Source organism: Colossoma macropomum, unplaced genomic scaffold (genome assembly GCF_904425465.1).
Source record: "Colossoma macropomum unplaced genomic scaffold, Colossoma_macropomum, whole genome shotgun sequence".
Taxonomy (NCBI): Eukaryota; Metazoa; Chordata; class Actinopteri; order Characiformes; family Serrasalmidae; genus Colossoma; species Colossoma macropomum.
The window spans coordinates 5,830,468-5,853,619 of record NW_023494805.1 but is presented as its reverse complement, the minus strand read 5'-3'; the positions used below and the strand labels follow the sequence as shown (position 1 = coordinate 5,853,619).

The window sequence follows — 23,152 nt, the reverse complement described above, 5'->3', positions numbered from 1 at the left end:
ACATTCTTTTTTGAGACATGATTAATCAGTTTTTTTTCCCTCACTCAAGCATCATGGACAACATGATGTTACAATAATAACCCAGGAGTGGTAAGGGGGCCCCATGGCAGCTACAGGGCCCTAAACAGCCACTTATGTAGCTAATTTGGTAGAGCTGGCCCTGTACAGAACCAGAAGGAAGATTTCAATGTCACAGACTGATACAAGGGCCAGGGAACATACCCAAGATTTATGGATAGCATTTTTAGAGAACAATTTTGTGCTACTTTTCACTCTTTTCTCAGCAGGTCCAGAGTATCTAACCTTGTTTGTTTCTATTGTAAAACTCAATATTGAAAAATCATTCTATACTTTTAACATCATAAGCATATCCTTAAATAGCCTATGGTTAATTCCATACCATACCATAATTACTATGGTTATTTTGATGCACATTAACACATACATTATGAATAACCAACTAAATATGAGCAGACATCACAGGATATAAATATGAAGTGAAACACTTTGTGAATATCCTGTGATGTTGTTCTGATTATATCATCTGCTTTTACTTTATGGCTGAGGGTTCAAGGCTAATTTTCACATAAAAGTCCAAAATATAATAACCTTATTCTTCAAACTTTCCTCACACTTAGCAATTCAACTTGCTTGTGTGTATGTATCAAGGCTTGTCCCATCAACAGATATGTGCTTTGTCTGTTAAGACTTTGTCATTTGGATCATGCTTTTCAAAGTAAAACATAACATTGTATGCAGTCTGAACATGCTATGGCATTTTACTGCTGTGACCAAAAACAATGCTGTAGCGCTTTTCTTCTTCTTTCTTCCTGTGAACTATATCCCATCTTTGAGTGTATATTTAGCAGTAACCACAGTCTAGGTGATACGCACACTGCAGTAGAGGGTAGACTGCTGAAACGTCCAACCACATCAAAAGATGATGCTTAAACAGAATTTTGACAGCTTCTTAGGAAAAACTTGCCTTTCTCACCCTCGACACAACTTTTTTATTCTTTTATAAGGTACAAAATTATGCACAATAATTACATAAAAAGACTTAAGATTAATTAATTACATTATTGAATAAAAAATATGGATAATAAATGAAAAATAAACCATTTAGAGGTTAAAGATGTGAATAGTTACTGTGACCAACTGATCTTTAGCTGAAACCTTTTCAAGGCAGTTATATTAAAAATATTTAGTTTATTACTGTTTCTAGTTTACAACGTAAGCAGTGATAAGTTTGTCCCCAATTGGTGGCTGCAGAAGAGAATTCTACAAAGAATTGCTCACATGGAGAAGTAATAGTTTCATCAAAAAGGACTCAATTTTTAACTGGTGGGGAAACCTCCAGAGTTGTTGGCACAGTGAAAATCTGATTGGCCCCTTAAATGCCCCTCTCCTATCACTCACCTCAGAACACATCAGTGATTGTACAATCTTTGCCTTTAGGCCCACCTCACATTGATGGATATGCCATACATGCAAATTTTTCATGTTTAATTTTTTGTCTGCTGTCAACAATGAGATTTCAGAAGAAGAATCCCTGCACCCAGCAGGAGATCTTTTATATAGATATAGTATTTTAGTATTGTGGTGGCAGCCATGGGACCCACTGCCTCACATGAGCATAGAAGCTCTACTCAAAGAAACTCATGGGAGGTGGGTGCTCGCAGTAAAAGAGGACTGTTATTGTTGTTGTGCTGTTGTGTGTTTAGGTTGAGATGTATTATGTGTTTATTGTGGTATTTTGTGCTGCGCTTAGGGTTAGTTAGAGTGGGTTCCTGTTAGTATCCATAAGAGAAAGTAGGGCTAGGAGAGACCTGCCACATGTCTCAGTTGCTTTTGAAGTGGCCTTTCTGCCTTGTTCATTTAAAAGAGCATTTTCTGAGCAGAAATCATGGCCTCACTACACTTGTCTTCTGATTGATTCCACAGTATTGTAGTATTTTATTTTCATGTGATAAACTTGTAAAGGTTTGAAAGGTTACAGGACTGCGACCATTGGGTGGATAACAAAACAGTAATTTAGCAAAAGTGATTGGAGGTCTGTACCTTAACAATACTGCTAAATGGAACCTTTGTGGGTGAAGTCAAAAAAAGTTTTGGGAGCAGTAGAGTTGGTTTCATTTTCACATATTTGATTTCTTTCTTCAACAACTTTACAATGAACACATTGATTTCTGTGGGCTGTTGTTATCGCTATGAGATTCATTGGTAAGTAAGTGCTTAATTTATTGAGATTCACCATTATTTCATTGGTAAGATTTAGTTGGAAACAAAAAGGTTAAAATTTTCTAAAAGACAGTTGTCCAAGATTGTTGTGTAACTAGACAAGCAAGCTGAATCCATTGGTTAGGCCTTTAGGAGCTGGACTGAAGGCCTTACATGTTACATAAACAGCAAACATTATAAGTGAATGGTAGAGGAATCAACCAGTTATCTTTTGATGTACAATAGGTGGGCCAGTTTCATGAGACATGTAACTCTAGGAGTTCTGGAACTCCTTGATGCATCAATGACTTTGAATATGAGAGGTAGTCTAAACAGGTTTCAGTCAGTTAGAAATGGAAAACAGCAGCAGCTTATCAAAGAGATTTAACAGAGTTTTGACCTTTGTGACCTGAACTGAAGGCTTAGCCCTAACACCCTTTTGTGCACAATGTCCTTTAACTGAGAAGAAAATAAAATTGCTAGAAGCTTTTCAGAAAAGAACACTAAGGTAGAAAGCTAGAAGTCTAATTTGAGTGAGAAAAGCTGGAAAAGATGAATACTGATATCACTATTTGGTTACTCATTCTGTTTCCTCACAGGAAGATGAACAAGCTATTAAGACAAACAATTCAGTAAACACTGATTTTATGCTTTAATAAAACCGTAAAGCACGAAAGCTTTGCTCATATTTGCAAGTAAGCATGCTATACTTTGCTGCTCCAAAACACGTTGCCAAGGACACCTTGCTTAGTATGTGACTGAGAAGGCTGAGACAGTGCTAGGCTGATTTTTAGGTCCAGAAACAGTTCAATATATTACTCTTACAAACTAACCTGTTGACACTGAAAAGGAAAAAAAGTGTAGAAGATGATGAATCTCCGTCAGTATCCAGTGTAGTGCCAGTTACGGTGAATTCCATTGTTTGTTTGTTTTTTTTTGTTTTTTTTTTTCTGCATAATTAAATGGTTGAGATGTAAACAAAGCCTTTCACAGTGGTCTGATGTGAAATGGTCCGTACAAGAGAAATAACAAGAGCTTAATGTCCCCTTATTGTTCCCTCACAGAAAGATAATTGTTATGAATGCTTTGCTTGATGCATGAGACATTGTTTTATGTTTGTTGTAAGAGAAGGTTTTTGGCCTAAAACGTCATTTTTGAAATCCATTCATAGCATGCAGAGGTGCATAAGGGCTTTATAAGGTAAAACAGTACCCGATGAAAATGTGTTTTTCAGATTTACCATTATGTTTCCCTGATGAACATTAAATATAAAAACCAATGTAGGTTCACTGGTGACATTGGAAAGTCAATAAAATTGCTGTACTCGTATTCTAGACTTTACGACTCCTGGTTCCTATCACCACCACTGTTTAAAAGAGAGTAAGCTTTTCTAGAAGAGAACATTTCACATCAGACCACTCTAAATACCCTTACAGACATCTCAAAGATTGAAATGTATAGAAATTAAGAAATTGTAAGTAAACAATTGACACGAAAATTGACCAATTTCATTCAGCTATTTTTGAATAATAAAACTTCTTTGAAATGTATTATTCTGTGTGACAGCAACAGTGCTGTCGCATAAAAAACAAAGGCAGAGCTCTACATTAATTTTATTTATTATTTTATTTATTATTTAATTTTTTTTTGCATCCCTGTGCTTAACTAGATATCGTATTAGATAACATAAACTGTGATGGATATACAAACTTGTTTGCATTCTTCCAGTATGCAACTGACGGCCTACTGGTTCCGTGCACACACAGTAGCAGGAGTCAAAATAGAGACAGTGAATCAGCCGCATGTGGCCAGGGTCTCAAGTCTGATCAGTCATTTAACCTCTTTCATGCTCTATGTTATGTTCTACTTAACTGGAAAAACACTATTTATTTGGTAGGCCTTCATCAGATAATATTACATTATCGATAAAAGTGTAGATGATTCCCTTAACTTTAGAAAATTCAGTTTTATTGGGGATATTTGATCTGCGAGTAAACTTCAGTGTCTTTCAGCTTCTGTTGTCTTCTAGTTCCTCTGGAGGACGGTGGTTTATTAGTGAAACTCAGTGCTGCATAGTTCAAACCTTCATCACATTCACCCTGAAGAAAGAGACTGTATTTAACACACTTCACTGTAAACTCGCTGAGCAAAATGAGACTTTAGCAAAAAAGATAGATAATTATCATGATCATTATGAACTTAATGCAATATTTAATGTGTATTAAACATTTATATTAACCTTATACTGAAACTGTAAATTACAAATAATGTGTGAGTACAATAAGTATGTCCAAGACATAAGAGCTTGACTGAGTTTAGCTGAAAGTTAGAAGAAACTAAATTAATCACCTGATTTGCTTGGACTGACTGACCGTCGGCAGCTGCTTCTACACATAACAAGTAAATCACATAAACACATCACTGAACTTACATTCTAAACTTACATGACTAAAATACATTCATTAGCAGAAAAACACAAATAGTAATATTAGTTTCAGAGGTAAAACTTACCTTTATGATATCTGTTGTGTAATTTTCTACACAGAAATAAAACCACAGCCATGGTAATGATGATCGATGCTGCTGAACCAATAATGACTGGGACCAAAATGCTGTTCTCTATAATAAGTAAGAAAGCAGATTTTAACAATCAAATTCTTCGTTGAATTAGTGATGCCAAAATAATAACAAAAATACAGAACATAAAAAAATCAAACTGTTTTAGACAATTCAAATCATTCATTACACAATTTTATCTAGAATCCTAAAACAAATGGATGTTAATAGCGACTTGGCAGACCATGTCTAAACAAAACAGAATAGGAGATTTTATTAAGTGATCGATTGATTGACTTATTTATTTATTTATTTATTTATTTATGTCTCACAACTCTGGGCAAATCTACATCATGTGTCTTCTTCATTATAAGGGAAAAAGAAAATATCTTCTCAGATATTACAAGAAAAAATGAGTATCTGGTCGTGCTTCAGGCTATTTTAATCAAATTTAAAATGCCTGCTCTCACCTACAAATTCCAGTTTAGTTCCGTTCCCAAAGATGATCTCTCCACACATGAGCACAGCACAGTAGTAAGTTCCAGCATCAGAGAGGCTGAGGTTTCTCTTGGGGAGTTTGTAGACACAGCTCTGTGTAGGAGAATCAGTCTCAGAGCTTTTCTTACACTCATCACTCCTGTTTCCATGAGTGTAAATGATTCCTGGATGAGATTCTCCTGATCCATGTCTGAACCAGTACACACTGTGTTCTCCTGCAGACGTATCTGTGAGTACTGAACACTGCAAAGTTGTATCTCCTCCCAGTTCAACAGGATCCGATACAGGAGGCTGGAGAACAGCAGAGAGACTTGAAGATGAGCCTAAAGAGAGGAAAAAAAATACATTTTCTCAGATATCGAGTGAGATGAAGATAAATCCCAATTTTATGGCATAGATAAAATATTCAGTACAGGTACAGTATACAAGAGGTGAAGGTACATAGGCTACATATAGTGCTGTAATTAACTACCACCTACCTTTGAGGACTAAAACTGTCCAGTCTGCTAATGCAGTATCTGTATAATATGCAACAGAGCAGTAATATGTAGCTGAATCAGATGGTTCTGCATTTGAGATACTCAGAGTAAAACTGCTTTTTTCTTTTAATACTTTAAAGCGACCGATCTTGTCAAAGCCATTATAATATACAGCAGGTATATAATGGTAAGCAGAAGCGATGAGAAGGGGCTTTTCTCCTGGAGCGTGTCTGAACCATGTAGTTGTTGATTCATCAGGGGATAAAAAAGAGCAATTCAGACTGATAGTTTTCCCATATTGAATGTACTTCAGTCCACTTTGAGAGATAATGTGTACTTTTGAGGTACCACCTAAAACAAAGGAAACAAAGAAAAACTTGCTGTTTGAATATCCATGAAAACTGTGTATTAGATACAGCCATGTGTGTTACAGCAGGAAACAAATTGCGATTAACAAATGAAAAAATACCTAATGCTGTTGACAGCAAAATAAGTAAACAAATCCCGATCATGGCCAAACTCATCAAGTAATGCATCTTCTGAAACACAAAAACACTTTTCCATTTCAGTTACACTTTACACACACTTCAGTAAATGATTAGTAAATAATATACAAATCAGCTTCAAGTAAAATACAGCTGCAATTCAATGTCAGTGGAACAAAATTTGATCACTTACAGTTTGTGAAGGACAATGATAAACTCTAGAGATGTAGCTGATATCCATGCATACTCTGTCTCAAAACTTCTCCAACAGCAGCTTCTGTACTTTCTGTGCTGAAAGCTGATTGGCTTCTCTCAAAGGAAGTAGAATTGGGCCCCGACCACTAAATGTGTAGGCATAAATTTAGAGCTCAAGAGGTAAATCCTTTGTGCTGTCTATAAGCATATATAAATGTGTTAATAACACATAACACAAGGCATCTTGAACATGGCTATAAATATTTATAAAATGCATTGCACTTTAAAGCCATGTTTATTATGCATTTTGAATTATTAACATAATGCATACTAAGTATTGTTCATAACATATTATAACATGTTATAACTCCCCTCTTGTGGGCTGCATTGTGATTAACACAACTACATAATCATAAACACACAGAGATTACATACTTGTCATTATGTCAAGGATAGCAAAAGAAGTGGTAGTGAGAAGTCCTGGATGTGGACCAACAAGGACACCTAGCAGCCTGTTGGGTTAACAATGGGTCTCTGGTGACACTTCGAGCTGATGGCAGAGCTGAGTGCAATAATTTGGCAGGCATTTCTAGCATTTGGGAGAGTAGTGTGGGGTGCGCTGCTGTCAGAGAAGCTGGGCCAGCATATGCAGTTCATTGCACTGGCCGACTCTCCAGCCATCACAGCCGAGGCAAGGAGTGCCAGGGCGCTGGGGAGAAGGACACAGCACTTAGTCTTTCTGCTCTGGCGCCCCAGGGAAGAGGATCCAGCATGTGAGTGTTTGCAGGGTGGATATATTCTGTAACCCCTGCGTGAAGAGACTGTGAGTTGGGGAGCAGCATGCCCCCAAGTGCTCCAAGAACCCTGCTCGGACTCTGCCCAGACTCTTTGTAGGACCTTCAAACGGGGGGCTGTATAGCGTTCATAGCCAGTTCAATATTCTATGTATACCCTTAGCTTGATGTTAACTTAATACTGCATACCCAATAAAATGCTAGCAGAAACTAGCATTACTGTAGTGATGATAATCAGACAAACAAAGGCTACTCACAAAGTGAAAGCTTCTAGTGGTTAATATTAGAACCAGTGAGGGGGCAAATAACGATGATGGCTCTGTACTAACTTGCCTCTCACTTTCCATGCCATCGCTCCACAGTAACTTCACGCTCAGTGTGATGTCAGAAGGGATTTGAGGGGAGGGGCCTGATGATTAGTATGTGATAATCTTGTCACTGATTGGTGGCTGCAGCAGAGAATCATACAGGGTTAACCAGTGGGGAACCCTCCAGAGGTGGGGGCATGGGGCAGTGGCCCCAGTAAAAATCTGATTTGCCCCTCAAGTGCCCCTCTCCTCTCACTCACATCAGAGCACATCATTGATAGATATACATGTACAGTCGCTGCCTTATTATCAATTATGAGTATGCCATTCATGAGAACTGTGTAAACTTTTTTTTATTTTGCTGTCAACAATGAAAATTCTGATGAATCCCTGTAACCAGTGGAATGTCATGATCATTCATATACAGATAGTATTTTAGCATTATAGTATTTTATTTTTATGTTGTAAGTCTAAACTTTGTAAAGTTCAAATGTTTCAGGACTGTGGTCATGGGTGGATAACAGTAATTTAGCTAAAGTTTTTGGAGTTAAATGGAACCTTTGTGGGTGAAATGAGAAAGCTTTGTGAGCAGAGCAGTTGGTTTCATTTTCACATACTTGATGTCTTTCTTCAGTAAGTTTCCAGTGGTTAGGGTTAGACTAGGTTAGGTGCAGGAAGGTGAATATATGTACGTTTTAATTTGTTTGCCAAACAAGAGAATCAGCTACCCCTTTGTCTTTAGAACATGTTGATTTATGTGGACTGTTATGGGAGCTAAGTGACATCTACATAAAACATTGCAATCATCGGGGTCCAAGCACCCCACACCTTATCGAGACAGTATAGGCCTTTGAGCAGATAGAACATATATGACAGGCAGTTCTATGAATAATCTCTATTTATAGTAAGTGCTGAAAAGGGGTCTCAAAATAATGTCAAATTTTGTGCACACTGACCTTTTGACCTTGCTAAGGTAAGGTAAGAAATACATTTTTCACAAACTATAATTTGAGGTCAAATTATAATCTCTAGGTCAGAATATCTGGAAAGCTTTTACTTTGTATTGACATAGTGTAAAAGTAACAAACAATCATTCTACAGCAAGTATTTATTTCCATGTATTTTATTTTCATAGTGCATCAAAAGACTTTATTTTCATGTTAAATCACCATATCACTGTCTCTAGGGGACCATGCCACTGGGTCTTCCTACAGAGGGTTGATTTCTGAACTTTTTCACAGCTTCTTTCTCTGTTTGCATGTCTGAATATGTCAGTGAAGTTATTAGCCTAGTGAAATTATCAGCCTAATGATTAGATATGTTACCATGTCTGATTCTGAATGTAAAACACACTGAGTAATGTACAGAATGATACATAATGTACAGCTATATCAATAGTGTGGTTGATGCTTTATAAAGTGTTAATATATATATATATATACATACATATTAATATATATATATATACATATTCATTATGCATTTTGTATTTAAACAATACAAGTACTGTACTATTACTCTTATTTCATTGTTACAATTTGATTTGAAACAAAGTTTCTCATGGAAATTTTTCCTTTGGTAACTAGACAACCAAGCTATATCACCTATTGGTTAGGCCTTCAGGAGCTGGACTGAAGGCCTTACATGTTAGATTACCAAAATTATAAGTAAATGACAGAGAATTCAACCAGTCATCATTTGATTAACAATTGTTGGGAACACATAACTCCAGGTTCTCTGGAAATCTTTGATCCGTCACTAACTGGGAATATGAGCGGTAGTCTAACCAGGTTTCAGTCAGTTAGAAAAGAAAAACAGCAGCAGCTCCATTCCAGGGCTCTTTAGTTAAAAAGGCACTGTAGAACTACTACATATAAAATAAAATATATCATCACTGTCCAAAGAAAAACAAGTATCTCCAATAAAGTAAAGTTACGGGAGAAGGCAAAAACATTCTTTACTTTCAGTATAAGTCTCTTTCAATTAAATAGGTTTTATTCTGAGCATTTTTGGGGCATTTCTATTGGTCCAATCATCATGAAATTTTCACACAATGTAAAGGACATCTGCTGAGCTCAGATGATGCAGAAAAGTAAAAATCGCAAAAATGGAGATACATATTTTTCATTGGACATGGCTATAAAGTGTAATTCAGTGTAATTCTTTTTTATATTTTTATAACCACATTTATAATGCCTTATGAATACATTATAACATGTTATAAATGTGTTTATAGATGCTTACAAATGCGACATTCATAGAAAGTGTTACCAAGTATTCTCCTATGTGATGCTATTTTTTATGCAATACCAGCATGTCACATAAAAAGATAAGCCACATTTCTACATTAATTGTTTTTTTTGTGTGTGTGTGTGTTTTTGCTTTTCTGTGGTTAACTTTATATTCTACTAGATAACCTGAACTGTTAGGGATACATATTCTTGTTTGCTTTCTTCCAGTACACAACTGACAGCCAGTGTTGACACCTCCAAATAAATTCTAATTGCTCTAAAAAGCCTAAAAACCCACTGCCTCTGCACACCCACAGTAGCAGGAGTCAAAGTAGAGACAGTGAATTAGCCTGCCTGTGTCCACACACAGGGCGGCACGGTGGCGCAGTGGGTAGCGCTGTTGCCTCACAGCAAGAATGGCCTGGGTTCGATTCCCGGCTGGGCGACCAGGGCCGTTTCTGTGTGGAGTTTGTCTGTTCTCCCCGTGTCTGCGTGGGTTTCCTCCCACAGTCCAAAAACATGCAGTCAGGCTGATTGGACATGCTAAATTGCCCCTAGGTGTGAATGTATGTGTATGTCTGTCTGTCTGCCCTGCGATGGACTGGCGACCTGTCCAGGGTGTATCCTGCCTTCCGCCCAATGACAGCTGGGATAGGCTCCAGCACCCCACCGTGACCCAGAAGGATAAGCGGTTTAGATGATGTATGTATGTATGTATGTCCACACACACACAAAAGCGTTTCTTAATTGTCTCTAAAACACTTATTCTCATTTTTAATTACATAAAAACTTTTATTTTACAGCATTAATGCAATTTTAAAAAATACTGCATTATTTGGTAGGCCCTCATCAGATAATATTATATTATCAATAAAAGTGATGATTCCCTTAGCTCAAAAAAAAAATCAGCTTTATTGGGGATATTTGATCTGCGAGTAAACGTCAGCGTCTTTAAGCTTCTGTTGTCTTTTAGTGCCTCTGGAGGACGGTGGTTTATTAGTGAAACTCAGTGCTGCATAGTTCAAAGCTTCATCACATTCACCCTGCAGAAAGAGATTGTAACACACTTCACTGTAAACTCGCTGAGCAAAATGAGACTTTAGCAGAAGAGTTACAAGATCTTACAACTAGCACATTAAACATAGTTTCACAGTATTTTGCATGGTACAGAGAGTTAGTGATCATAGGTAAGAGTAACTAAAGTTCAAATGTACAACTTCTAAAACATTTTGTAATCATTGTGTACTTAATTTTAATATTTCATTTATATCTATAATTTAATACAGTATATTAATTTTATAATAAACAATATCAATAAAATTAACGTTTAATATAATTAATTTTTATTTACAATTTATATGTATTATTACACATTTATATTAATCAATTATTGAAACTGTAAATGACAAAAAAAACATACAAGTATGACAAGGTATATCTGAGAATTGGGAGCTTCCAAAGACGGAGTTTAGCCAAAAGAAGAAATTGAATTAATCACCTGGTTTGCTTGGACTGAGTGACCTTCAGCAGCATCTTCAAAAAACAAGTAAATCATTTAAACACATTACATAACTGAACTTGTAAAAATGACTAAAATACCTTCATTAACAAAAGAAACTGAACAATAATATCAGTGTCAGAGGTAAAACTTACCTCTATGATGATTGTTGTGTAATTTTCTATACAGAAATAAAACCACAGCCATGGTAATGATGATCGAAGCTGCTGAACCGATAATGACTGGGAACAAAATGCTGTTCTCTATAATAAGCAAGAAAGCAGGTTTTAATAATCAAATTCTTTGTTGAATGTGATGCCTAAAATAGCAATGATAAAAAAGGTGAACACAAAAAAACAGAAATTGTTTCAGAAAAGTCAAAAGGCATTCATTACATAATTTTATCTAGAATCATAAAGTGAATGGATGTGAATAGCGACTTGGCAGGCTATGTCTTTTTTGCAGGGTAAATCTACATCATGTGTCTTTTGCATTATTAAGGAAAAGAAAATATTTTCTCAGATATTATGAGTGAAAATTGTGAACCTCAGTTGTGCTTAAGGCTATTATAATGAATTTAAAATACCTGCTCTTACCTACAACATCCAGTTTAGTTCCATTCCCAAAGATGATCTCTCCACACGTGAGCACAGCACAGTAGTAAGTTCCAGCATCAGAGAGGCTGAGGTTTCTCTTGGGGAGTTTGTAGACACAGCTCTGTGTAGGAGAATCAGTCTCAGAGCTTTTCTTACACTCATCACTCCTGTTTCCATGAGTGTAAATGATTCCTGGATGAGATTCTCCTGATCCATGTCTGATCCAGTACACACTGTGTTCTCCTGCAGACGTATCTGTGAGTATTGAACACTGCAAAGTTGTATCTCCTCCTAGTCCAACAGGATCTGATACAGGAGGCTGGAGAACAGCAGAGAGACTTGTAGATGAACCTAAAGAGAGAAAAACATATGTATTTTATAGATAAAATCTTCAGTACAGAAAGTGGGGAAGGTACATATAGTGCTGTAATTAAGTAGCACCTACCTTTGAGCACTAAAACTGTGCAGTCTGCTAATGCAGTATCTGCATAATATGTAACAGAACAGTAGTATGTTGCTGAATCAGATGGTTCTGCATTTGAGATCCTCAGATTAAAACTGTCTTTTTCTTTGAACACATTAAAGCGGCCACTCTTGTCAAAGCCATTATAATATGCAGCTGGTCTGGAATAATAAGCAGAGGCGATGAGAAGAGGCTTTTCCCCTGGAGGCTGTTTGAGCCATGCAGTCGTTGAAGCTTCAGAGGATGAAAAAGAGCAATTCAGACTGATGTTTTCTCCACGGTGAACATACTTCTGTCCACTTAGGGAGACAATGTCTAACTTTGAGGTACCACCTAAAAATAAATAAATAAATTATTCAAGAACTGTATTAAAAGTGCAGCAACCCATGTGTGTTACAGCAGGAAACAAACTGCAGTTAATAGAAAAGAAATGAAACAGTACCTAATGCTGTTGGCAGCAAAAGAAGTAGACAAAATCGAGTCATGGCCAAACTCTTCAAGTAATGCATTTCCTGAAACACAGAAAAACACTATTCAGTTATGCTTTATAAACACTTCGGTAAATGATTAATAAATAATGTACATTCAAGCTCCAACTAAAATTCAATGTCAGTAGAACAGAGTTCATTCGATGTGCTCACTTACAGTTTGTGAAGGACAATGATAACCTCTCGAGATGTAGCTGAAGTCTGTGCGTCACTCTGTACTTAAAACTACAACAGCAGCTTCTGTACTTTCTGTGCTGAAAGCTGATTGGCTACTATTACAGGAAGTAGAATTGGGCCCCATCCACTCACATGTGTGGGCATAAATTTACAGCTCAATATGCAAATCATTTGTGCTGGCTTATAAACCTGGTTTGGCCCAAGTAGTCACACCAAATAAACTGAGTTAAGATATAAAATATAGATGTTTTTACAGTTTGTTTCTTCAACAGTTACAATTAACTACAAAAACGGAAAAACAATCCTAAATTAAATAACAGAATAACTACATTTTTACTGCACATAATGCATCAAATGTGCATTTTAAGGCAGGATATGAAGACGACTAAATACAGACATTTTCTAAACACAGAAATTTGAACTTTGTGAGTAATATCTTCTCAACTTAAAAAAATAGTTTTCCTAACTCCAAAGAAAAGTGGAAAATCTTCTACAAAATCATGGATTACATTTAACAATATCAGATGCCTCTGTAAGCAATGGCCCTGCATTTGCCTCTGTGGTCCCTCACAGTGTTGTTCAGCAACACCAGCAGCTCTATCCTTTACCTTTACATTGTCTGAATCTCCATGACAGACACCATGTTTTGACAACTCCTAAACTTGTCTACACCAACCCACAGAGCAGGCAATGTACTGGACCCTGATGAGACACAGCAGTGCTGCTGGAGTTTTTGAACACTGTGTCCACTCCCTGTCCACTCTATTACATACACCTACCTCGTTGGTCCATCCTGTAGATGTAAAGTCAGAGACGATAGCTCATCTGCTGCTGCACAGTTTATGTTTGTCATCCTATAGTCCTTCATCAGTGGTCACAGGACGCTGCCCACGGGACACTGTTGGGTGGATAATTTTGATTGATGGACTATACTTAGTCCAGCAGTGACTAAAAACCTCCAGCAACACTGCTGTGTCTAATCCACTAATAATAGTGCAACACTAACTAACACACCACCACCACATCAGTGTTCCTGCAGTGCTGAGAATGATCCACCACCCACATAGTACCTGCTCTGTGGTGGTCCTGTGGGGGTCCTGACCACTGAAGAACAGGGTGAAAAGTGGCTAACAAAGTGCGCAGAGAAACAGATGGACTACGGTCTGTAGTTGTGGAACTACAAAGTGCACCTATATGGTAAGTGGACCCGATAAAATGGGCAATGACTGCAGATACAAGGAGGTGCATACTTAAAGTGGCCAGTCGATGTATCTCCTGCACTACCCTTTGCTTTATTACTAAAGTTTGTGAAGGGTTTACCCATGCGTGTGTATCTCATATCACAAAAGTTCTAATAGCTAAGAAAAGAACTCCACCAGTTTGGAATAATCAAATGTACTTCAAATATTGAGAAAGTTATTGATATTCTTTATTTTACTGTTACTGCCAGTTTTGCATGTATTTTTTCTCAAAGGTATGTATTTGGAACACTTCCTTTAACAATGGCTGCAGTCATAGTAGCTAGACAGAAGTCCAACTGCATGTCTACTAAAGATTGCTCAATCTTAAGGCCTGTACTTCCGTTAACTTTTGGATCACATTCTTCAGAAGAAAAATCTACATGCTAGATCTACCCCTGTCAACTTTAAGTGCTATTATTGTAAAATCAAAGTATCTAGGAGCAACAATAGCTTAGCCACAAAGTGGTAGACCACACAAACTCACAGAGTGGGACCCCTGAGTGCTGAAACGCACAGTGCCTTTCCACTGTTGAATCACTTACTAAAGGTTTCCAAATTGTCTCTGATGCAAAATCAGCAAAAGGACAGTGTGTTGGGAGCTTCACAAAATGGATTTCCATGGCTGAGCAGCTACGCACAAGCATAAAATCAAAATGCACAATGCAAAACAGGGTGGGAGTGGTGTAAAATGTCGCCGCTGGACATTGGAAATGTATTCTGTGGAGTGATGAATCACGCTTCTCTATCTGGCAGTCTGATGAATGAGTCTGGGTTTGGCGAATGTCAGGAGAACGTTACCTGCCTGACTGCGTTGTGCCAACTGTAAATATTGGTGGAGGAGGGATAATGCTATGGGGTTGTTTTCAGGGATTGGCCTAGACCCCTTAGTTCCAGTAAAGGGAAATATTAGTGCTTCAGCATACCAAGACATTTTGGACATTTGTATGCATCTGTCACGCATTCAGCTAGTCCTCAGATGGACAAGGACTACATCTCCCAGAATCCACTGGGGGTTCACATGGCGGAGCTACTTCCCTCGCACCCAGAATCTGACTCGGACTCCATTAACCAGACTTCCCAGCGAGGTCACATGACTCCTGACCGGTCCTCGTGCTCCTATCAGCATTCACGTTCACCCGAATACTAATATGTTTCAGCTGTGTCTATGTCATATGACTCAGATAGTTTCGTTTATAAGCCCGGGCTTTAGCCAGTGTTAGTTGCGAGGTATTACTTACCCTGTGAAACTACTGAACGTTTATTCCTGTTGATATTATCATGTATTTGACCTTTTGCTTGTTTTTCTTCGACTCTGCTTTTTTGATCTGCCCTTTTGTACTTTTGCCTGATTTCTTGGATTACTGTTTTTGACCCATCGCTTGATTTTGCTGACTTCATTTTAGATTTGACCTTGTTTGTTATGTTCTCCATTGTAACTCTGCTGTGCTTTTTGGAACTGACCCACGCCTGTTCTCTGATTACGTTGTATGCCACTGCTTCTACCAGTAAAGCCTTCCTTGTGTTTTCAATCCGCAAGCGTCTGATTTCTGGTGACATTTTACAGCATCCCACTTTGTGGGAACAGTTTAGGGGAAGGCCATTTCTGTTCCAGCATGACTGAGCCCCAGTGCACAAAGCAAGGCCCATAAAGGCATGGCTGGGTGAGTTTGGTGTGGAAGAACTTGACTGGCTTGCACGGAGCCCTGACCTCAACAACATCGAACACCTTTGGGATGAACTAGAACGGAAATTGTGAGCCAGGCTCTCTTGTCCAATAACAGTGTCTGACCTCACAAATGATCCTCTGGATGAATGGGCCAAAAATTCCCACAGACACAGTAAAAAAAAAAATCTTGTAGAAAGCTTCCCAGAAGAGTGGAAGCTGTGACAGCTGCAAAGGGGTTAGTGCCTATGGATTTAGAATGGGATGTCATAAAAGCCCCTGTAGGTGTGTGTGTGTGTGTATGTGTGTGTGTGTGTGTGTGTGTGTCATTTTTTCAAACTGTGAATGTGCTGTATTCTTTTCCCTTATGAACTACATACCATGCTTGAGTACCAAATTTCTTCAGACTTCATCTCTCTTCGTCATCATATTGGAAAGTTTCATAGATTAAAAAATACAGTTACGTTTACTTACAGATACATTTCCTTTATTAATAGGTCTACTTTAAAAGGTCTGTATAAAAAGCAATAAAGGCAGGCTGACCGTGCCCAGGAACTGACCCTTGGAGTAGCACCAGCACAATAATAAGTAGTGTGGGCATTCACCATATAGATAAGATGCTCTTCAATTACAGATTCAGAAGCTAATTGTTTCTGTGCCTCAGAGTTGTCAAGCATGAATGGCTAAAAGAGGCAGTTACATACAGACTGCACTGCAACTATTGTTAATGTTCACAATGGTTATTATTTTTTTTTTGTAGTTTTCATTTGTTTATTTTTGTTATTTACACCATGACAGTTAAAATTACAGTCCAAGAGGTGTTGCATATGTGTAATTTCTGAAAGCACAGTTGCAAACATCTGTGTATACACATATGAGCTGATACTGGATAAGGTGTACATTTTTTAAAATTAAACTAATTTGTGCATATTTTTATGTGCCATTTTGCACATAAAAATATGGATAATGCTACGTTGACATCTCTCTATTCAAGACTCCACACTCATAGTCTACTCAATTAGGCAAAAGTTATAAATTAGATTTAGAATCAGGCCTACATGTACAAAATTAACAATTCTGATATTTAGAATCAGACTGAAGTCCCGGCAGATAGCTCATGTTCACTGGTGGTGACAGAATTATCACGCATATCTTTGATGAACATTGTGGGGGAGGGACAAGTGATATCAGGCTTGTGATATATGTATGACTAAAGCTTATGAAAAACCAGGACCACCCAACATGTAGATATTGGAATATTATTTTTAGGGTTTTCTAACCCGGTGTGAAATGATTAGTATGATGAGTATCAAAATTTTTCTGACAGTCCAGATTTTTTTCAAAAACCAAGGTACATGTATTACTACTCAAGTCAAGTCAAAGTTTATTTATACAGCACTTTTTACAACAGGTGTTGTCACAAAGCAACTTTACAGAAAAAATCCGGATCCAAGCCCCCATGAGCGAGCCAATGGCGACAGTGGCAAGGAAAAACTCCCTAAAAGCAAAAGGAAGAAACCCTGAGAGGAACCAAGACTCAAGAGGGGAACCCATCCTCCTCTGGTCGACACCAGAGAGCAAACAGCGTTAGAATAAAATGTTAAAATACAAAATGGGGAAAAACAGGTGGATTAATGTTTAATTAAATAGTTTGAATTTATGCAGCAGCAGCAGCATCAGGAGGGTCAGTTCATGCAGGTGAGGTTTGTACAGCTTTGTACAGTGTGTAGCTCCATGGTGGTCAAAACTGTGCAGATCAGCCAACGGAGCTCTGGTGACTCCGGCGACCCAGGCAAACGTTGCTCAGGGGCTCAAATAAAGGGAGAGAGAAAGAGAGAGAGAGAGAGAGAGAGAGAGAGAGAGAGAGATTGATTAGCAGGACATTAATAATTCCATGATGCTGGTAGCTCCTCGATGTTCCAAAATTATCCATCAGGATCAAGCGGGGAGGACAGTCATCAGCTCAAAGAGAAGATAAAGGGAGAGAGAACAAGAGAGAGGCAAACAATTTATAAGTTAAGTCTATTTGTGGAGAGATGATAGAGAGTAATAGTGCAGCTACTGATATTAGCAAAAGGAGATCATTTACTACTCTAGTTAATGGTGTTTCATTACTGTGAAAGGGTCTAAAGCCAGACTGAAACATCTCATGGAGGGATTTTCTTGTAGATAGGAGCACAGTTGATGTGAGACCACTTTTTCTACAATCTTTGCTGGAAATTGGTCTATAGTTGGTGAGTTCATTGGGATCAAGATCTTGCTTTTTAAGTAGGGGTTTAACGCTTGCGAGTTTTAATGATTTTGGTACATATCCATGCATGTTGATGATCTGGATGAGCTAATCAGTGTGACTAATTTGTTTGGTTGGAAAGGACTAAAATATACACTATATTGCTAAAAGTATTCACTCACCCATCCAAATCATTGGATTCAGGTGTTCCAATCACTTCCATGGCCACAGGTGTATAAAACCAAGCACCTAGGCATGCAGACTGCTTCTACAAACATTTGTTAAAGAATGGGTTGCTCTCAGGAGCTCAGTGAATTCCAGCGTGGTACTGTGATAGGATGCCACCTGAGCAACAAGTCCAGTCATAAAATTTCCTCGCTACTAAATATTCCACAGTCAACTGTCAGTGGTATTATAACAAAGTGGAAGCGGTTGGGAACGACAGCAACTCGTAAAATGACAGAGCGGGGTCAGCAGATGCTGAGGCGCGTAGTGCGCAGAGGTCGCCAACTTTCTGCAGAGTCAATCGCTACAGACCTCCAAACTTCATGTGGCCTTCAGATTAGCTCAAGAACAGTGTAGAGAGCTTCATGGAATGGGTTTCCATGGCTGAGCAGCTGCATCCAAGCCTTACATCACCAAGCGCAATGCAAAGCATCGAATGCAGTGGTGTAAAGCGCCGCCACTGGACTCTAGAGCAGTGGAGACGTGTTCTCTGGAGTGACGAATCACGCTTCTCCATCTGACAATCCGATGGACAAGTCTGGGTTTGGCGGTTGCCAGGAGAACGGTACTTGTCTGACTGCTTTGTGCCAAGTGTAAAGTTTGGTGGAGGTGGGATTATGGTGTGGGGTGGTTTTTCAGGAGTTGGGCTCGGCCCCTTAGTTCCAGTGAAAGGAACTCTTAATGCTTCAGCAGACCAAGAGATTTTGGACAATTTCATGCTCCAAACTTTGTGGGAACAGTTTGGGGACGGCCCCTTCCTGTTCCAACATGACTGCGCACCAGTGCACAAAGCAAGATTCATAAAGACATGGATGAGCGAGTTTGGTGTGGAAGAACTTGACTGGCCTGCACGGAGTCCTGACCTCAACCCGATAGAACACCTTTGGGATGAATTAGAGCGGAGACTGCGAGCCAGGCCTTCTCGTCCAACATCAGTGTCTGACCTCACAAATGCGCCTCTGGAAGAATGGTCAAAAAATTGATGATTTGTTTAGAGCTAAATATTCACCCTGATCGTATACTGAGTAGGCCAAGTTTAATGCGAGAGGTGCTGGTGCTGCTACTATAAGAAGTTAACTTCACTTTAGTAACATTGTTAGGACAGATTTTTCGACGTCAATACGAATTGGATGGGCAACGGACACGGTCTCAATGTTATAAGACATAAGGGCGGTAGGGACATTAGAAATGTCCACATTAACATTATTGGTGTTTGGACTATGAGCATTAGTATTTTTAGAATCAGTATTATTATTAGCATATGCCTTACTTGCAGTATTAGCACTAGCATTATTAGCATTAACATTTCTAGTGTTAGCTATAAGCTGTTCGTCTGTGCTACTTACATGGCCTTCATTTTGTAGTCAGTGGATGGTTCTCTCGATGTTCCGTGAGAGGACAACCAATTCAAGATGACTAGAGTGAAGCTCATCCATCCAGTAAAGTGCTGGCTGCTCCCAAAACGAAGACCAGTTGTCCACGTAGCCCAGGCCGTTAATGGCGCATCAGATGCAGGGCCAGGACTGCAGCGCATCTATCTAGAACACGAGCACCTGGAAAACAAGACACAGTGGCATTGCTGTTTATATCATTTACTTTAATGTGGCAGACAGTAGAACTACCAATGATATAAATTCAGTGCTGTGTAGAGGTCCGAGGCGCTGAGGGCGGGTGATGAGGTTCGAAACGCAGGCATAGGGGTAGTAAGTAAGTAAGTAAGTAAAGTTTATTTATATAGCGCTTTTTACAACAGGTGTTGTCACAAAGCAGCTTTACAAGGAAATGAGCATTACAAAAAGAAGTCCGGGTCCGAGCCCCCATGAGCAAGCCAGTGGCGAGGGGTAGGCGTAGGATGGTTGCAGGAGGTGAAGATTGGTGGCGGTGTGGGTCTGCAAGGCCCTCAGCGGCGCTGGTGTTCCCAGGCTCCATGCAGGGCTCGTGTGAGAATGGCGTCTCCATGTGTATGTAGAGACGAGGCTGGCGCAACCACTGAGGGGGAAACTTCCTGGGCGGCTTCGAGCTACGACTTCTGACAAAGGAGCTCTGCCGGTCCAGCCACGCCAGCTCTGTGCTCAGTGACTGGAAAGCGCGTTCTTTGGCAGACGCCATGGTGAGTGGGCTGAAAAATACCGTCTACTTCCAAAAGATATCGAAGGTTGCTCCAACAAACTGCTCTCCAGAAGTCTGAACCTCTCTAAAACCTTTCTAAAACAAACAAACCAGTTCTAACCAGTCTCAACCGGTTTTAACCAGCCCCAACCGGCTGTAACCAGCAGCGGCTCACCATATATCACGTTTACAAGGCTAATCATAGACCATTCACAGATATCACCAGGTGTTCTGCACTTTCAGGTACCTCACTCTGATAAGAAGTACTTGATTGTGTAATTAGAATGTGTGATTATGCGTTGGTATTATAAATATATCTTCCAGTATCAATATCACTTTTTAGAGAAGCCCTAATAAAGCCTACTAGAACTTGCAGTCTACTGTCACTGGCTCCACATAGTTGCAGAAGTCAAAACAGGAGTTATTTGAACCCCCCTTGCGCACGTACACACACACAAAGAAAGTAGACTTGGGTAGACTTGTATCTAACATAGTATCCACTTTTAATAATTCCTTTTTACAGTAAATGAAAATAAAAAATACATTTTAAAATAGTACTTTACTCAGTTAACTAGAAAATGTGACATCATAAGAAATGTATTAAGCTTGTTACCGGTCAGTCAGCAAAATTCCCTAAGTAACAAAGGGAAGGGATTTTTGTTAGCCTTAGAAAGTTCAGTTTTGTTGGTAATATATGACCTGGGAGCACACTTCAGAGTCTTTAGACACCTTTCTAGTCCCTCTGAAGGATAATGCTTCATTGCCGACATTCCCTGCAGCAAAGTACAAAGCTTCATTGCATGCAGCCTGCAGAAAGAGACAGTATGTAATAGATCTCACTAATAATTAGTTCAGCAAAGAGCAAGATTGTGTAGTTTTAGTTTAGCAGAAAAGGTATGAGAAAGTGGAATATATACCTGGCCTATATGAACACTGTGACCTTCAGCAGCATCTTCAACAAATAATTAAACCATTCAAATGTATTACATTACGGTATTGATTACAAAAAATGCAAAAAATATTTCAACAATGGCAGAAACTGAACAATCATGTCAGTGTTAACATGAAACCTACCTTTATGTTGACAGATGTGTGATTTTCTGCACATAAATAAAGTCACAGCTACAGATAGAATGTTTGATGCTGCTAAAGCCCAAATGGTTGGGTACAAACCACTGTTCACTATAATAAGGAAGAAAGCAGATTTAAATATATTTTAATAATTTATTAAAATCTTTGATCAATGTGATTCAGAAAGAAAATGCACTGAGCAAAAAAAAGAAAATAAAAAGACGTCTTGTAGTTTTGTAATTCTATTGTATAGCAGATGTTCTGACAAAATTAAATGGTCCTTTATTAAGGTTTGATGTTACTCAATTTTATTTCAAATATCTGCTCTTACCTACAATGTCCAGGTTAGTTCCGTTCCCAAAGATGATCTCTCCACACATGAGCACAGCACAGTAGTAAGTTCCAGCATCAGAGAGGCTGAGGTTTCTCTTGGGGAGTTTGTAGACACAGCTCTGTGTAGGAGAATCAGTCTCAGAGCTTTTCTTACACTCATCTCTGCTGTGTGGATGAATGTAGATGATTCCTGGATGAGATTCTCCTGATCCATGTCTGAACCAGTACACACTGTGTTCTCCTGCAGACGTATCTGTGAGTATTGAACACTGCAAAGTTGTATCTCCTCCTAGTCCAACAGGATCTGATACAGGAGGCTGGAGAACAGCAGAGAGACTTGTAGATGAACCTAAAGAGAGAAAAACATATGTATTTTTGCAGGTGTTGAGTGACATTTAAAAAGAGAAGGTGTGAGTAGTGCCACCTTATATTATAGATAAAATATTCAGTACAGAAAGTGGGGAAGGTACATGCTGTAATTAAGTAGCACCTACCTTTGAGCACTAAAACAGTCCAGTCTGCTAATGCAGTATCTGCATAATATGTAACAGAACAGTAATATGTTGCTGAATCAGATGGTTCTGCATTTGAGATCCTCAGATTAAAACTGTCTTTTTCTTTGAACACATTAAAGCGGCCACTCTTGTCAAAGCCATTATAATATGCAGCTGGTCTGGAATAATAAGCAGAGGCGATGAGAAGAGGCTTTTCCCCTGGAGTCTGTTTGAGCCATGCAGTCGTTGAAGCTTCAGAGGATGAAAAAGAGCAATTCAGACTGATGTTTTCTCCATGGTGAACATACTTCTGTCCACTTAGGGAGACAATGTCTAACTTTGAGGTACCACCTAAAAATAAATAAATAAATTATTAAAGAAGTGTATTAAAAGTGCAGCAACTCATGTGTGTTACAGCAGGAAACAAACTGCAGTTAATAGAAATGAAACAGTACCTAATGCTGTTGGCAGCAGAAGAAGTAGACAAAATCGAGTCATGGCCAAACTCTTCAAGTAATGCATTTCCTGAAGCACAGAAAAACACTATTCAGTTATGCTTTATAAACACTTCAGTAAATGATTAATAAATAATGTACATTCAAGCTCCAACTAAAATTCAATGTCAGTAGAACAGAATTCATTCGATGAGCTCACTTACAGTTTGTGAAGGACAATGATAACCTCTCGAGATGTAGCTGAAGTCTGTGCGTCACTCTGTACTTAAAACTACAACAGCAGCTTCTGTACTTTCTGTGCTGAAAGCTGATTGGCTCCTTTTACAGGAGGAAGAATTGGGCC

General features: G+C 38.7%; 3 protein-coding genes across 4 annotated transcripts; all 3 read right to left on the bottom strand.

Annotated features, from left to right (window-relative positions):
• Positions 1–4,187: 4,187 nt before the first annotated feature.
• Positions 4,188–7,579, bottom strand: LOC118826066. Its single transcript, XM_036596954.1, has 6 exons — positions 7,561–7,579; positions 5,754–5,792; positions 5,247–5,597; positions 4,732–4,839; positions 4,570–4,607; positions 4,188–4,319 (listed from the first exon to the last, which is right to left on the bottom strand). Exons 1-6 carry the CDS (start codon positions 7,577–7,579, stop codon positions 4,188–4,190), a joined length of 687 nt encoding a protein of 228 aa, XP_036452847.1.
• A 3,098-nt stretch (positions 7,580–10,677) lies between these two features.
• Positions 10,678–12,877, bottom strand: LOC118826065. The gene is made up of 4 exons (XM_036596953.1): positions 12,766–12,877; positions 12,306–12,656; positions 11,865–12,211; positions 10,678–10,809 (listed from the first exon to the last, which is right to left on the bottom strand). Exons 1-4 carry the CDS (start codon positions 12,830–12,832, stop codon positions 10,678–10,680), a joined length of 897 nt encoding a protein of 298 aa, XP_036452846.1. The 5' UTR covers positions 12,833–12,877.
• Positions 12,878–20,962: 8,085 nt separating this feature from the next.
• On the bottom strand, positions 20,963–23,074 carry LOC118825978. Of its 2 annotated transcripts, XM_036596860.1 has the most exons (7): positions 23,013–23,074; positions 22,810–22,879; positions 22,355–22,705; positions 21,859–22,209; positions 21,531–21,638; positions 21,374–21,408; positions 20,963–21,263 (listed from the first exon to the last, which is right to left on the bottom strand). In XM_036596860.1, the coding sequence occupies exons 2-7, from the start codon at positions 22,874–22,876 to the stop codon at positions 21,132–21,134; spliced, it is 1,044 nt and encodes a 347-aa protein (XP_036452753.1). In that variant the 5' UTR covers positions 22,877–22,879; positions 23,013–23,074; the 3' UTR covers positions 20,963–21,131. The 2 variants fall into 2 exon arrangements, with proteins under 2 accessions (XP_036452753.1, XP_036452754.1); XM_036596861.1 differs by lacking the exon at positions 23,013–23,074 and having other exon boundaries at positions 22,810–22,921.
• Positions 23,075–23,152: the final 78 nt, after the last annotated feature.

Bases quoted from the DNA above. Each gene is read 5' to 3' on its own strand.
- LOC118826066 (XM_036596954.1), bottom strand. The intron at 5,598-5,753 runs GTAGGTGGTAGT...TCCTCTCTTTAG, and splicing joins GACAGTTTTAGTCCTCAAAG to GCTCATCTTCAAGTCTCTCT. The intron at 4,840-5,246 runs GTGAGAGCAGGC...TACTTATTATAG, and splicing joins AACTAAACTGGAATTTGTAG to AGAACAGCATTTTGGTCCCA.
- LOC118826065 (XM_036596953.1), bottom strand. From the start codon at position 12,832: ATGCATTACTTGAAGAGTTTGGCCATGACTCGATTTTGTCTACTTCTT. The intron at 12,212-12,305 runs GTAGGTGCTACT...TTCTCTCTTTAG, and splicing joins CACAGTTTTAGTGCTCAAAG to GTTCATCTACAAGTCTCTCT. The intron at 10,810-11,864 runs GTAGGTAAGAGC...CTCTTTCTGCAG, and splicing joins ATGGAACTAAACTGGATGTT to GGTGAATGTGATGAAGCTTT.
- LOC118825978 (XM_036596860.1), bottom strand. From the start codon at position 22,876: ATGCATTACTTGAAGAGTTTGGCCATGACTCGATTTTGTCTACTTCTT. The intron at 21,639-21,858 runs GTAAGAGCAGAT...TCCTTATTATAG, and splicing joins AACTAACCTGGACATTGTAG to TGAACAGTGGTTTGTACCCA. The intron at 21,264-21,373 runs GTATATATTCCA...CTCTTTCTGCAG, and splicing joins ACAGTGTTCATATAGGCCAG to GCTGCATGCAATGAAGCTTT.